General features: G+C 42.7%; 1 protein-coding gene across 1 annotated transcript in view; it reads right to left on the reverse strand.

Annotated features, from left to right (window-relative positions):
* The window catches only part of SEC23IP (SEC23 interacting protein), a 51,780-nt gene that overhangs the window by 34,957 nt on the left and 2,371 nt on the right, over positions 1 to 14,452 (reverse strand). Inside the window, exons 2-3 of the mRNA XM_005307679.5 lie at positions 6,180 to 6,721; positions 4,597 to 4,807 (exon numbers count right to left, since the gene is read on the reverse strand). Coding sequence (XP_005307736.2) covers positions 4,597 to 4,807; positions 6,180 to 6,721 — 753 coding nt within the window. The remainder of the gene's footprint in view (positions 1 to 4,596; positions 4,808 to 6,179; positions 6,722 to 14,452) is intronic.

The raw sequence follows: 14,452 nt of genomic DNA on the forward strand, positions 1-14,452 counted from the left end.
ATGAACTGATGGAAGTCACTTAAGCACTTGGATTCAAAGATTGTTAAAGTGATAATCTCACTTTCAACAGCAGAAGCTGCTTCTGCCAGTGTAGAAAGAATATTTTCTTCCTTTGGACTAATTCATTCCAAATTGAGAAATCGTTTGGGACCTGAAAAAGCAGGAAAGCTTGTTTTTCTCTTCCAGATTATGAACAAACAGGAAAATGAAGGTGAAGACGACTGACTTAGCTGCAGAAGCCAATATTTTAAGTTTCTCATGTTGACCTGGCTGACACAGTCGATTTCATTTTTGTGGGGGTTTTTTAATTTCATTTAACTATTTTAGTTAAAAACAATTTTAACAAAAACAAACCTGATTTAAAAAAAAACTGAATGTTTAATTAAATTCAAAAATTCATATGCTTGTTTTGTTAAAATATTATGTGTTTGCTGTTGAAGAAAAAATCCAAAATACATAACGTTGTTGTTTTAGTAGACAGACATCATCTTCCTTTCCAAATGCAAGCAGATGGACATCATACCAAAAGGACTAAAGGTAAAAAATCCATTACAATCTACATATCACACAGACTATGCTGAGAGACTGTGTCACACACTCTCAAAGAAACTGCGAAATCACCTGATCAGCATCCTATACAGCAAACAGGGAAAGATTAAGAATGAGCTCTCAGAACTGGATACTCTCATAAGAAACCAACCTTCCACACAAACTTCCTCATGGATAGACTTTACTAAAACTAGACAAGCCATTTACAAGACAAACTTTGCCTCTCTACAAAGGAAAAAGGACACTAAACTATCTAAACTGCTACATGCCACAAGCAGCCACAACAGTAGTTCCCTTAACCCACCCAGCAATATTGTTAATCTTTCCAGCTATACTCTTAGCCCAGCAGAAGAGTCTGTCCTATCTCGGGGCCTCTCCTTTTGTCCCTCCAGACCCATGAATATGATACAGTTCTGCGGTGACCTAGAATCCTACTTTCGACGTCTCCGACTCAAAGAATATTTCCAACATACCTCTGAACAGCATACTAACCCACAGAATCCTCCCTACCAGCACTCCAAAAAAAAGGATTCTGCGTGGACTCCTCCGGACGGTCGAAACAACAGACTGGATTTCTACATAGAGTGCTTCCGTCGACGTGCAAAGGCTGAAATTGTGGAAAAGCAACATCACTTGCCACATAACCTCAGCCATGCAGAACACAACGCCATCTACAGCCTCAGAAACAACCCTGACATCATAATCAAAAAGGCTGACAAAGGAGGTGCTGTCGTCATCATGAATAAATTGGAATATGACCAGGAGGCTGCTAGACAGCTCTCTAACACCACATTCTACAGGCCATTATCCTCTGATCCCACTGAGGATTACCTAAAGAAACTACACCATCTGCTAAAAAAACTCCCTGACAAAGCACAGGAACAAATCTGTACAGACACATGCCTAGAACCCCGACCAGGGGTATTCTATTTGCTACCCAAGATCCATAAACCTGGATATCCTGGACGCCCCATCATCTCAGGCATTGGCACCCTAACATCAGGCTTGTCTGGTTATGTAGACTCTCTCCTCAGACCCTACGCTACCAGCACTCCCAGCTATCTTCGAGACACCACTGACTTCCTGAGGAAACTACAATCCATCGGTGATCTTCCAGAAAACACCATCCTGGCCACTATGGACGTAGAAGCCCTCTACACCAATATTCCACACAAAGATGGACTACAAGCTATCAGGAACAGTATCCCTGATAATGTCACAGCTAACCTGGTGGCTGAACTTTGTGATTTTGTCCTCACCCACAACTATTTCACATTTGGGGACAATATATACCTTCAAGTCAGCGGCACTGCTATGGGCACCCGCATGGCCCCACAATATGCCAACATTTTTATGGCTGACTTAGAACAACGCTTCCTTAGTTCTCGTCCCCTAACGCCCCTACTCTACTTGCGCTACATTGATGACATCTTCATCATCTGGACCCATGGAAAAGAAGCCCTTGAGGAATTTCACCATGATTTCAATAATTTCCATCCCACCATCAACCTCAGCCTAGATCAATCCACACAAGCGGTCCATTTCCTGGACACTACTGTGCTAATAAGCGATGGTCACATAAATACCACCCTATACCGGAAACCTACTGACCGCTACACTTACCTACATGCCTCCAGCTTCCATCCAGGACACACCACACGATCCATTGTCTACAGCCAAGCTCTAAGATATAACCGCATTTGCTCCAATCCCTCGGATAGAGACAAGCACCTACAAGATCTCTATCAAGCATTCTTAAAACTACAATACCCACCTGCTGAAGTGAAAAAACAGATTGACAGAGCCAGACGAGTACCCAGAAGTCACCTCCTACAAGACAGGCCCAACAAAGAAAATAACAGAACACCACTAGCTGTCACCTTCAGCCCCCAACTTAAACCTCTCCAGCGCATCATCAGAGATCTACAACCTATCCTGAAAGATGATCCTTTACTCTCACAGATCTTGGGAGACAGACCTGTCCTCGCTTACAGACAACCCCCCAACCTAAAGCAAATACTCACCAGCAACCACACATCACTGAACAAAACCACTAACCCAGGAACCTATCCTTGTAACAAACCCCGATGTCAACTCTGTCCACATATCTATTCCAGTGACATCATCATAGGACCTAATCACATCAGCCATACCATCAGGGGCTCGTTCACCTGCACATCTACCAATGTGATATATGCCATCATGTGCCAGCAATGCCCCTCTGCCATGTACATTGGCCAAACCGGACAGTCTCTACGCAAAAGAATTAATGGACACAAATCTGACATCAGGAATCAAAATACTCAAAAACCAGTGGGAGAACACTTTAACCTGTCTGGTCATTCAGTGACAGACCTGCGGGTGGCTATATTACAACAGAAAAACTTCAAAAACAGACTCCAACGAGAAACTGCTGAGCTAGAATTGATATGCAAACTAGACACAATCAACTCCGGTTTGAATAAGGACTGGGAATGGTTGAGCCATTACAAACATTGAATCTCTCACACTTGTTATCTAACTGTCTGTCTGTACTCGGCTAGCTTGATTATCACTTCAAAAGTTTTTTTTCTCTTAATTAATTGGCCTCTCAGAGGTGGTAAGACAACTCCCACCTGTTTATGCTCTCTGTATGTGTGTATATATATCTCCTCAATATATGTTCCATTCTATATGCATCCGAAGAAGTGGGCTGTAGTCCACGAAAGCTTATGCTCTAATAAATTTGTTAGTCTCTAAGGTGCCACAAGTCCTCCTGTTCTTCTTTTTGCGGATACAGACTAACACGGCTGCTACTCTAAAACAATTTAAATGTTTGCCTGGTGATGTACTCCTCCTAATACAGCACGGCAAGAAAATCCTCCAAATATTAATGATTAACCTGTTGAATTGGAGATAGTTCACCTCCCAATGACTTCATAAATATCTGCTTCAATTACCATTCGTAAATAAAATAACCAAACAATCATTCATTTTCTGATATAGCTGTAAAACTGATCTGAAAAGTTTTCAAAATAAATCACTTTAAAAATGTATAGTGTGTACCTTCTAAAAATGAAACCTACATTTATCTGAGTTCTGAAGAATATGTATTAAGGTTATAACAACCAACAAGAATGCAGTTTTATGTAGAAATCCATGATTAAATCGAGTCTTCCTGACTAGTGATTTAAATGATTTACCGTATATACTCGTTCATAAGTCGAATGTTTTTGGTAAAAAAGTGACGCATCAAAGAGCGGGGGGTCAGCTTATAAAAGGGACTACACCAAAATTTGATGATTTTAAACTCTATGGAATCATTGAGTTGAATATCCAATACATTGTTGTTTTGTTTACCTGGAGCGTCTGCAGGCACGGAGCCCCTCAGCTACCTGTGGCCGCGGTCTGCCGCTCCCATTGGCTGGGAACAGCAAACCGCGGGCACAGGGAGCTGAGTGGCTCCGTGCCTGTGAACACTCCAGGTAAACAAAACGTCCCGACCCGGCGGCTTACCCTGACACACTGGGAGCCAAAGTTTTCCAACCCCTGAAATATAGGGTCAGTTTATGAAAGGGTCATACAGTTTTTGCTATTTTTATTTATCCATCTTAGGGGGGTGGGGGTCGGCTTATAAACGAACGGGCTAATGAACGAGTATATACGGTAAATCAAATCCACCCTGATCTTCAACCCAAAAAGACTGATGTTTTGCCCACCCACAAGAATGAAGATGTAAGGCAGAGCTAAGAAAAAATATAGTGCATACAATCACAGAGAAATGCAGCACAGCAAGTTTGTTATTGTGGGATGGTTACATATATATTAGACCTATAAGCCTCAATAGTAATGAGGCCAAGTAGCAAACGTTCAACCTAGTAAACTTCTGGATTAGTAGAAAAGATTGGTTCAAGTTTATCTTCTCAATATAAGCCAACACCCAACATTCTCACAGCATTCCTTCTTCATCTTTATAAATGAGCCACAGAACTCTTGCATTTACCTTCACATTCAATGGCAAGCAGCCACAATATAAGAATAAGATGTAAAGAAAGTTTCACTGCTTACCAGAGTTATAAACTTCTTCTAGTGTTACAGAATCTAGAATGCTGAATGGCATCCATATTTGCTTGTATTCCACCTCCTTGCAGTAAAACCAGTGAGGCTGAACTGGTTCATATTGGTTCTGTAGCAAAACAGGTGGTGCCTGCACCAGTGGACCTGCAGGTCTGGAAGTTTGCAGTGATGGTGATGGTAGTGCCGGCTGTGAATGAGGAAACTGAAAATACAGTAGTTTTATTACAGATGATTCAAGTATCTCAGTCTCAAATTATGTTTATTGAATATATTTTATATTTCATTTAGGAGGTTTTTCTCACTTGTCATTCTCACATGCTCCCCTCTTTCCAAAATATTAACTTTTTGGCATACACCTTTTATATACAGGCTCTCCACCTGATGGTGATTTAAAAATCCATATTATTTCAAGTTAAAGATCTGACTTTTTCTGTTCTCAGAAAAGATGGGTAAGTAAAAATAGCAAAAACTGTATGACCCTTTTTCTCAGAAAAAGTAATCAACTAAAACTGCTGAAGTTTCAAACTTGTGATGGCCTAAGTGCTTTCCTTCATTTGAAAAAGTTGTTTTAAAATAAATGTTTGACGTTTGAAGATTCAGGCTCAGCATGTTTATCTTAAGTTTCTTTCCTATGGGCACCATATAAATATCTATACTCTGTTAGCTGCTCACTTAGACATGGATACACCAATGCAAGCGTTCACAGCTAACTTCAGTGAGTGGCTTGTACTTGTTGAGTTCAAAGAACACACAATCTGTGGCCCCAATCCTGCAAATGAATCTGGACAAGTGGATCCTTTCCCCAGTGACTCAGGACATTTAAGTCCTGATTCTGAGAAGCACTATGGTTCTAAACTCAGTTTAGACTTCATAGGAGTTGTGGATTCTGATGACCTCTTAAGATCAGGCCCAAACTGCAAAAAAGGAGTTTTTCCCATTGCCATCAAGGGGACCAAAGATTTCAGCCTCATGTTAATGTGAGAAGAGCTGGCAAGATCAAGCACCCAAAAAGTCAAAATATTTCAAATTCCAAAAGTTACGGTTGTTCAGGCATCATTAGCTTGGCAATGTTACATATACCTTTCTATTCCTCTTTCCCTAGTGAGCAACAGAGGCAGGAAAATTTATGTAAGAAGATATGTTTAACCTAACATCATCCCTTTAAAACTGAAATCATTCTGACTACCACCAGCTTGTCTTCCAAAACCAAAGGATTTTAAAAAAAAAAGCTATCTTGAGAATCACAAGAGCTAGAAACTAATCTTTTCACCATATGAAACCCAGGCATTCAGGATTTTATCTGTTACATAGTCTAGTTGCTAAAATCATGTGGCTTTGAAGATGTCACTTAGTAGATCAGTAAACTTTCCCAAAGCACTGGTCCTAGATCAGTGAAGACATTTTGATATCAGAGGGCAAAAGGACTCAAGATTCTCTTACTCTGTTAAGGGGTAACATGAAGCAGAAATAAAACAGAGAAAATTAAGACGATGGTTAAGGAAAAATATAATTAAAATAGAACAATCTGAAATAATTCTATATTAACACCAAGAAATCAAAGATTATTTGCATACCGGTGACAATGATCCTGGAGGGGTCTGATACATGTGGATAGGTGGTACAGAGGGTGGTGGCTGCACAAGCTGGCTTGGTGTCTGACTCTGCTGCTGCAGCTGCGGTGGAGTTATGTAAGGATTAGCTCTACTGCTTAAGGTGGTATGGCGATATGGGTTATATCCTTGCTGCGACGTGCCATGGGGAGGAGTAGAAAAGTTTGCAAGTGGGGGACAACTCTCTGGAGGAGTCTGATAAGCACTGATTCCCACCAGGGAAGTAGGTGGTGCACTATAAGATGATTGTGACTTCGGAACACTTGCTGCAAAAGCATTCTGCCCCTCTTGTGATCCAGGCAAGAATGGGAGAGAAGTTAGAGCCTTGGAGAAGGCTGATGGCCCAACAGGTGGTGTCACTGTTGTTAAGGGTGGCTGCCCTATGCTTCCAAATGGATCACTGGTACTAGGTACCTGGGAGAAATAGCTAAAAGTCTGTGGTGGATTAGGAGTAGCAGAAGTCTGACCCAAGAAGCTGTCTTCTTCTCCAACATCTGTGGAATCATCTGCAATGAAACATACAGCAGTGGTTAATGGAGCTATTCTAAGGAATTTTATCATTTGCTCTATAGTCAGACACTGTTCTATAATAGTATAAACTATTTCCAATATTTTGCTTATCTTAAGTGTTTTGGCATAATTTAGGCACCACATTCATGAAGGGTAAACATGCTATGCAGTAGAAGGTAGTAAGTCTCCAAAAACATTTGATTAATTTTATAGTCCATTTTAGAAACACACAGACAAAGCAATCTGAGTTAATTAAAAATCCTAGATTGTTAGCCTTAGATTTGAATTCCTCTTATTTACAACATGCTTATCATACCAACCCAGGTGTACTTGCACAATACAAAAAAAATTATTCAAGTAGTAAAAAAGCGACATTATAAGAACTTCACTCCCTTTTATGTTCTTCCACCTGCAAAAAGAGGATCATTTGAACTCATTCTACTCCTAAGAAAAAGCCAGTATAAACAGATGTGCATGGAAGGATGACTTACTCCAATTCTATCGTAGTCCAAGGGAAAGCAAGTTCCAAAGTACATGAACATTCTGGAGCAGCTTGGCAAAAGCTTCCCCTTCCCACAAGTCAACAATGTAACTTTGAGACAAGTTTCTAAACAATTAGTGACATGGTTGGCTCTAAATATGTTTAGTGTCCACACCACAACATGGTTTATACTCGATTAAGGGAAGTTGCTGCTAACTGCATGACACCCCTACCAATGTCCAATTGTTTTCCTGCAGCCAGGTCATAACATTTATTTTATTACATTAGACAAAGTTGCTTAACAGAGCTTGTATAACTGATTGGCTCCATCCTCCCAGCTTTCAACATAATGTTGATGGTGTTGCTTGGCCTCTGTGCACACAATCCATACTTTCCCATAAGCACAGATGCAAACTTGATTAAGTAGCTAAGGGCTAGTCTACACAACCCGCCCGGATCGGCGGGTAGAAATCGATCTCTCGGGGATCGATTTATCGTGTCTCATCTAGACGGATAAATCGATCCCCGAATCGATGCGCTTACTCCCACCTTGTCAGGAGGAGTAAGCGCCATCGATGGGGGAGCCGCGGCGGTCGATTTGCCGCCGTCCTCACAGCGGAGTAAGTCGAATAAGATATGCTATTCACGTAGCTGAATTTGCGTATCTTAAATCGATCCCCCCCCCTTAGTGTAGACCTAGCCTAAGTAGCTGTGGCCATGGAAACAAGGTCAATATAGGGTAGTCTTGTGAAACATTACGGCACAGATACAATTTAGCCATAATGAGCATGCCACAGCCTCATTACAAAAAGAACTGTAACACTACTATAGTCATAGCCTAATCTGGGGGGTGATGAACTCAATCCTCCCAGTTTCCCAACTTTCTTTCAAGTAGCACTACAGACCAGAACATTACTCCCACCATTATTCATTACTCTGCTGCAGTCTTTGCTTGCCCCTGACTGATTTTTTGGAAAGGGCAAGGCTGCTAAACCCACCAAAGCAATTTTATAGTTTGTGGTTTTCATCTAAAATGCTACACACACTTTTTTTTTTTTTTTAAATCCCCTTTACTTCACTGGCTATAGGGAGTCTCCCCTTTGATGGTAGCTCCTTAGCGGTTTGTACACTTTCCTTGATTTCTTTAAACACATATTATATAAGTTGGTGTCTTATACTTTGGATTTTGGACATCATAGTCTGCAACTAAAAACTCCCTATTCCAAGAAAAATCCAGAACTTGCCTTTTCCGAGTATTTGATTATTTTAAAATAAGAAGGTCCATGCATCAGATATGTCCTTTGCCACTGAAATATGGCAATGTACTAGACTCACCCTTGGACTAAGCTATGAAATAGCTAAGGAAGGTGAGAGAAACCTTGATTTTGAAATATCAAAAGTCTGTAAAGTAACAGTACAACAGTACTAAGAGATGAAGCGGGACACCACTCTGCAGGGTATATTTATTGGAGACAGCTGTGGGAGAAAGAAGAGACACAAACATTCAGGTGAGTATTTGTTAATAGAGAAGCCTTAGCAGAGGGGTGAACAACATAAAGAACAAGAAGAGAGAAGGTAAAAAGGAGCAAAACAAGGGACATTTTTGCAATCTGGTTTCCTGTACGTTAGGCTGGCAGTTTTGAAGAAGCCCCTCTGCCTGAACTTGGGATGATACTGGCATGATAGGCTTTAAAATCAGAAGAATTATCATGCCCATACCCCACCTGATCTTTAGATTTTTCCCATTTTCCAGCTAATCAACGTCAACATCCTGGCAACCTCTCATTGGGAACAGGGCCCCCATGCACTCTGCTTTGTGGAAGTACCCAAGTTTCACTCTGTTTCTGTGGTCCAAAGCCAGGTTGCTGTTTTTTCAGGAATGATCCACCAATGACTTGCCCCATCTTAACCAACATCAACTCTAAATAGGATGTGTCTCAATTGGAAGGGTGAGAATTATCACATAAGCAGGAGATAAATGTGAGCATGCCTCAGACAGATAAAACGTATAGGACAAGTAAGTATATAAAGAACCTACAGTGAAAGACCACAGTAACCACCATACCAGATCAGGGCAGTTGGTCCACCTATTCAAGTATCTTATCTCTGAAAGTGACCAATACCAGTTAATTCTGAGGAAAGAACAAGGAACCTCACAGTAGCCAGTTATAGAATAAAGTATGATTGTGAAATCTTGCCTCTAGCTTCCTTATCTCCCTGCCTGCTACAAACAGAATCATTAATTTAATTACCTTTTCCTTCACTGTGTGGCATTGACCTTCAACCCAAGGCCACTTTTTTCCTTATTGGTAGGGTTTCAAGATCAACTCCAAAAGTAGCATTTAGGGACATTCCCTTAGAACAGGCCATGCCAGAAATTCATTCTGTCCCTGCCTTAAATACAAATCCTGAAGGGCTCCCACCTAACAAGTTAGCGTGTACAAAACTCACCAGTAATAGTCATTCAGTGCGTGACTGCATTTGCATAAAGCCTAAGCCATCTGGTTTTATGTGGGAGTTTGAGAAGATGGGAAGCAAAATCTCTTCGCCCCTGCACCCAAACACAGAGACAGAATGCAGATCTGTAGTCTCTCCACCCCATCAGTGCAGTGCAGTGAGGGCCCCAGTTCTGTTTAAACCTTCTGTGCAAGACTGGTGCAGAAATTAGAGCTATGTTACAAAGGGAGTACAGGAGTCCCCACTCTGGGCAGCCCCAGCAGAGGGCTTAAGTAGCATGGAACCTTGTGCTGGTCCTCTGCATCATGTGAGTTTCATCTGCAGTGAGTACATAATAACTTTAGGGGGGAGAGTTTGCTCAGTGGTTTGAGTATTGGCCTGCTAAACCCAGGGTTGTGAGTTCAATCCTTGAGGGGGCCACTTAGGGATCTGGGGCAAAATCAGTACTTGGCCCTGCTAGTGAAGGCAGGGGACTGGACTTGATGACCTTTCAGGGTCCCTTCCAGCTCTATGAGATAGGACACTGAAAACAATTATAAATCAAAGGCCAGACCTTCGTCCCCATAGCTCCTGCTTTGCATTGCTCCAGCAACACAAAACAGAGGAATTACAAGACACCCCAGAGCCATCTTAGCTAGCCCTCACGTGTGTGGAGAACATGTAGGGCATGATCTCAGCATTGTTGCACTTCAGCAATCCCTTAGCAGCCAACACAATTTAGAGAAACAATGAGACTGTTCTAAGTTATACTGGGAGCTAAAAATGAGCCCCCCTTTCCCCCCCCCCCCCCGCAAGGCTGTGAGGAAAAATCATTCCATAAAGCCACTTTTGCTTCCGCTCCATTCAACCATAGACAAGAATGCAGCTCATATATCGGCAGCTGTTTGCAACCTCTAATAACATAGATCTATTTGCAGCCAAGAAAGGTCACAATACGATAGAGCACTGAGGGAATGGAGAGGACTCCACTGATAATCCAAAGAGAAAGAAGACTGGTTCTCAAAGGCAGCTGCCCTAATAATTTTTTTTAAAAAATACTACATGGTAACACAAACAATTGCCATCACTAAGGTAGGCTATACTGAAATGAGTTTCTTCCCCTTATAAAAGAGTGACATTATGTATTGTGGTTCCAGGCTACTTCATCTGTATTTGTGAGTTTCTCTCACCTTCGTCCATTATATTTTTTCATATATATTCGTCCATATATTCGTCCATATATTTGCGCTTCCAAAATGGAATTAAAACCAACCAAGTATGTGAACCACTATGTGGCAAAGGCCAAACTGCATTTTTAATTAAGGCGTAAGTCACGAAGTTATGCTTATATACTACTCTCAAACCATAAGTCAATACCCACTTATGCCAAACGAAGTTTACCAAAAGATCCAGGCCCTTAGTTATTGAAACTAACCATTACATTTAGCATCACTAAATCTCAATGGAAAAAGTGGTGCAGGGCACCTTCAGGTATGCGTTTCTATTCTTTCCATCCTCTTCTCCTCTGTTTTTCATCTCTTCTGTCTGAATTGGTGTGTCTGTCTCCTTTGTCATTATGCTGTACTCTTGAATTTTTATCCGTTTGTTAGCAAAGAAATGAACTTGAAAAATTCAATCCACGAGTTTCCCAGTAACTAGAACAGATTAGAAAGTTTCGCCTGTAATTTCCTGTTTTCCTCTAGCATTGTCAATAAAGTGACACATTTCAGTATATTAACTTCCAATCCAGCCAAAAGGAATCAGGAACTCAACTATGATTACCAAGATAAGCACTATTTATGTGCAGTCTGTAGACGTGTAACTTTGTCTTTGAAAACTCCCATAACTGCTACATTTTTGATCTCTAGGTTATATTTTTAATTCCTTATCACAGGGGTGGGCAAACTTTTTGGCCTGAGGTCCACATCGGGAAATAGAAATCGTATGGCGGGCCATGAATGCTCACAAAATTGGGGTTGGGGTGCGGGAGGGGCTGCGGACTCTGGGGATGGGGAGTTTGGGGTGTAGGAGGGTGCTCTGGGCTGGGACCGAGGGGCTCGGAGGGCAGAAGGAGGATTAGGGCTGGGGAAGGGGTGCAGGTTCCAGCTGGGGGTGCAGGCTCTGGGGTGGGGCTGGAGATGAGAGGTTTAGGGTGCAGGAGGGTGCTTCAGGCTGGGATCGAGGGGTTTGGAGAGCGGGAGGGAGATCAGGGCTGGGGCAGGGGGTTGGGGCATGGGGAGAGGCTTGGGGTGCAGGTTCCAAGCAACATTTATCTCAAGTGTGGTGCGGCCCCGACCCAGTGCAAAATACAAAGTGCATCTTTGATCAGGCTTGTAGGGTTAGAAACCCATTATTAGTTTGATTCCTGGGTGGTGAGCTTCAAAATCTTACCCTGTTAGGCAAAATGGTTCAGTAGCTTGCGGTCCACCTGCAAATTTACTTGCATGACTGGGGTCTTAAAAGCGGCTGGTGCTTCAGAGGAAAACTTTGTGTAGCTGCACTGAAGTCAATAAGTATTGCACAGATGCAAGAGCCTGTCCACATGGATGCGCCAGGACCTTAGAATTTTGTGTATCCTCAATTTGTTCACACAACTCCTTATGATGGTTGAGAGGGTGTGGACCTCTTCAATATAAAAATGTTATTAGAGCTTATGTTAAAATTATATAATACACAGGTTAAGAAAGTATCAGAGGGGTAGCCGTGTTAGTCTGGATCTGTAAAAGCAGCAAAGAGTCCCGTGGCACCTTATAGACTAATGGATGTATTGGAGCATGAGCTTTCGTGGGTGAATACCCACTTCGTCAGATGCATGTAGTGGAAATGTCCAGAGGCAGGGATAAATATGCAAGCAAGAGCGAGTCAGGCTAGAGATAACAAGGTTAGTTCAATCAGGGAGGATGAGGCCCTCTTCTAGCAGTTGAGGTGTGAACACCAAGCGAGGAGAAACTGCTTCTGTAGTTGGCTAGCCATTCACAGTCTTTGTTTAATCCTGAGTGTGTATACATCTGGGTATAGTGATTAATTTGTCCAAAAGTACAAAATTTGGTTTGAAAGTCAGAAGATACATACACAACAAGGAGTCTGGTGGCACCTTAAAGACTAACAGATTTTGTTGTTGAGGTTGATGGATTTCCACTTCATATGGCTAAATTTAGTGCCTTGCATGGTGGGCTACCCCCTGATACTTAAGATACATATAGTACATAATCTGCAGTATCCCAAATTAAGGTCAATAAATTCAGCAATACAGTTAAAGTAGTAGCATCTAAATATTTGGGTACATCACTCATAGAAGGTTATGCTTGTGGAAAGCAAATATAGCTGTAAGCAGAGTCAGGATGAGCTCTACCCTGACATCTGGTGGTGAATTATGGCGAGTGTGGAAAAGAACTCCAGGGGCTGATCTTGTTTGCATAGGCACACCCACTCGCCTGGCACGAAACCACAGCAACTCAAAGTGGTTACTTTGGCTGGTGTGGGATCCCCAGTTTCTCTGTTATTGGGACAGGAAGAATAAAGTTTTGTTACCCTGATTCTGTGAATCAAGGCCAGTGGAACTGTTGTATGACAGAAGGACTGAGTGAGTCATTCACCATTACCTAAGTAGCATTTGCTTGTCAAGGGGCATGGGTTACAAAGGATGGGGACAGGTATTTGTACCTGATGGTATGGGCCCCTCTCTGAGGGGTTGAAACACCAATTGCACTACCTCCTCTCTCCACTGTTAAATATCAGAGCTAACTTTGATTCCATTAGAAGTCTAGTTACAGACTGCTGAACTGAATTCACTTTGGGCCAATGGTGCACTAGCACTGGGGCTCCCCTACTATGAGCTGAAATTGCTAAGAGCTGAAATCACAAAAGAGCTGAGATCACTGAGGCTGTGTTAACTAGTGGGGGAGCCTGAAGCTATAATGCTAAGCGGCTGGTGGAGCAGCTAGCAGAGTGGAGCCTTGCGGGACGGTTGGAGTGGAGCTGAGCGACTCACAGGTCGGTGAGTGGAGCGGAGCGGCTGGAGGAGCAGCTAGCGGAGCGGAGCCTTGTGGGAGTGGCCCAAGGGACGGCTGAAGTGGAGCAGAGCTGAGCGGCTCACAGGTCGGTGAGCAGAGTGGAGCAGCTGCCAGAGCAGTTCGTGGGACGGTGGAGTGGAGCGGCTCGTGGTGAAGGCTGTGGCAGAACCCCGTCGGCCTCGGATCACGTAAGGTGCCCCTTAACACCCTGTGTGTCCGTCCCCCCCGAACTCTGGGGCTGCACTGACCAGGGACAGAGACTTTGGGGGGTTGTTGGACTTTTGGGACTTTGGTGATGCTTGGGTTGCTGGTTTCAAGAACCCAAGGGAAAGGACACAGCCCAACTTGCTGGGGTGGGTTTTTTTTTTTGCTCATGGTTTGTGTTATGAATCCTGTTTGTGGTGTTTTTTCCAATTTAATGCTGATGTCGTTTACCTCATGTTATTAAACATTTTTTGTTACACTCAGACTCCGTGCTTGAGAGAGGGGAAGTATTGCCTCTTAGAGGCACCCAGGGGGTGGTATGTAATTGTCCCAGGTCACTGGGTGGGGGCTCGAGCCGGTTTTGCATTGCGTTATTGAAGCGGAACCCCTAGATACAGAACCCGGCCCTTGTTGCTGCCAACTTAGATGGGCAGAAGGGTTACATAGCAATGAGTGAAGATTGTCCCTCACTAATTGAGAATTTAGGATAGGTTGTCCCTTAGAAAATACAATCCATCAGGGAAGTATTTCAGTTACTTTCCTGACTTTGCTGCTCTCCAACAAAAAGAGAGGACGCTAGGTTGTCTGTTAAC

This window comes from Chrysemys picta, chromosome 7 (assembly GCF_011386835.1).
Source record: "Chrysemys picta bellii isolate R12L10 chromosome 7, ASM1138683v2, whole genome shotgun sequence".
In the NCBI taxonomy this organism is placed as follows: Eukaryota; Metazoa; Chordata; order Testudines; family Emydidae; genus Chrysemys; species Chrysemys picta.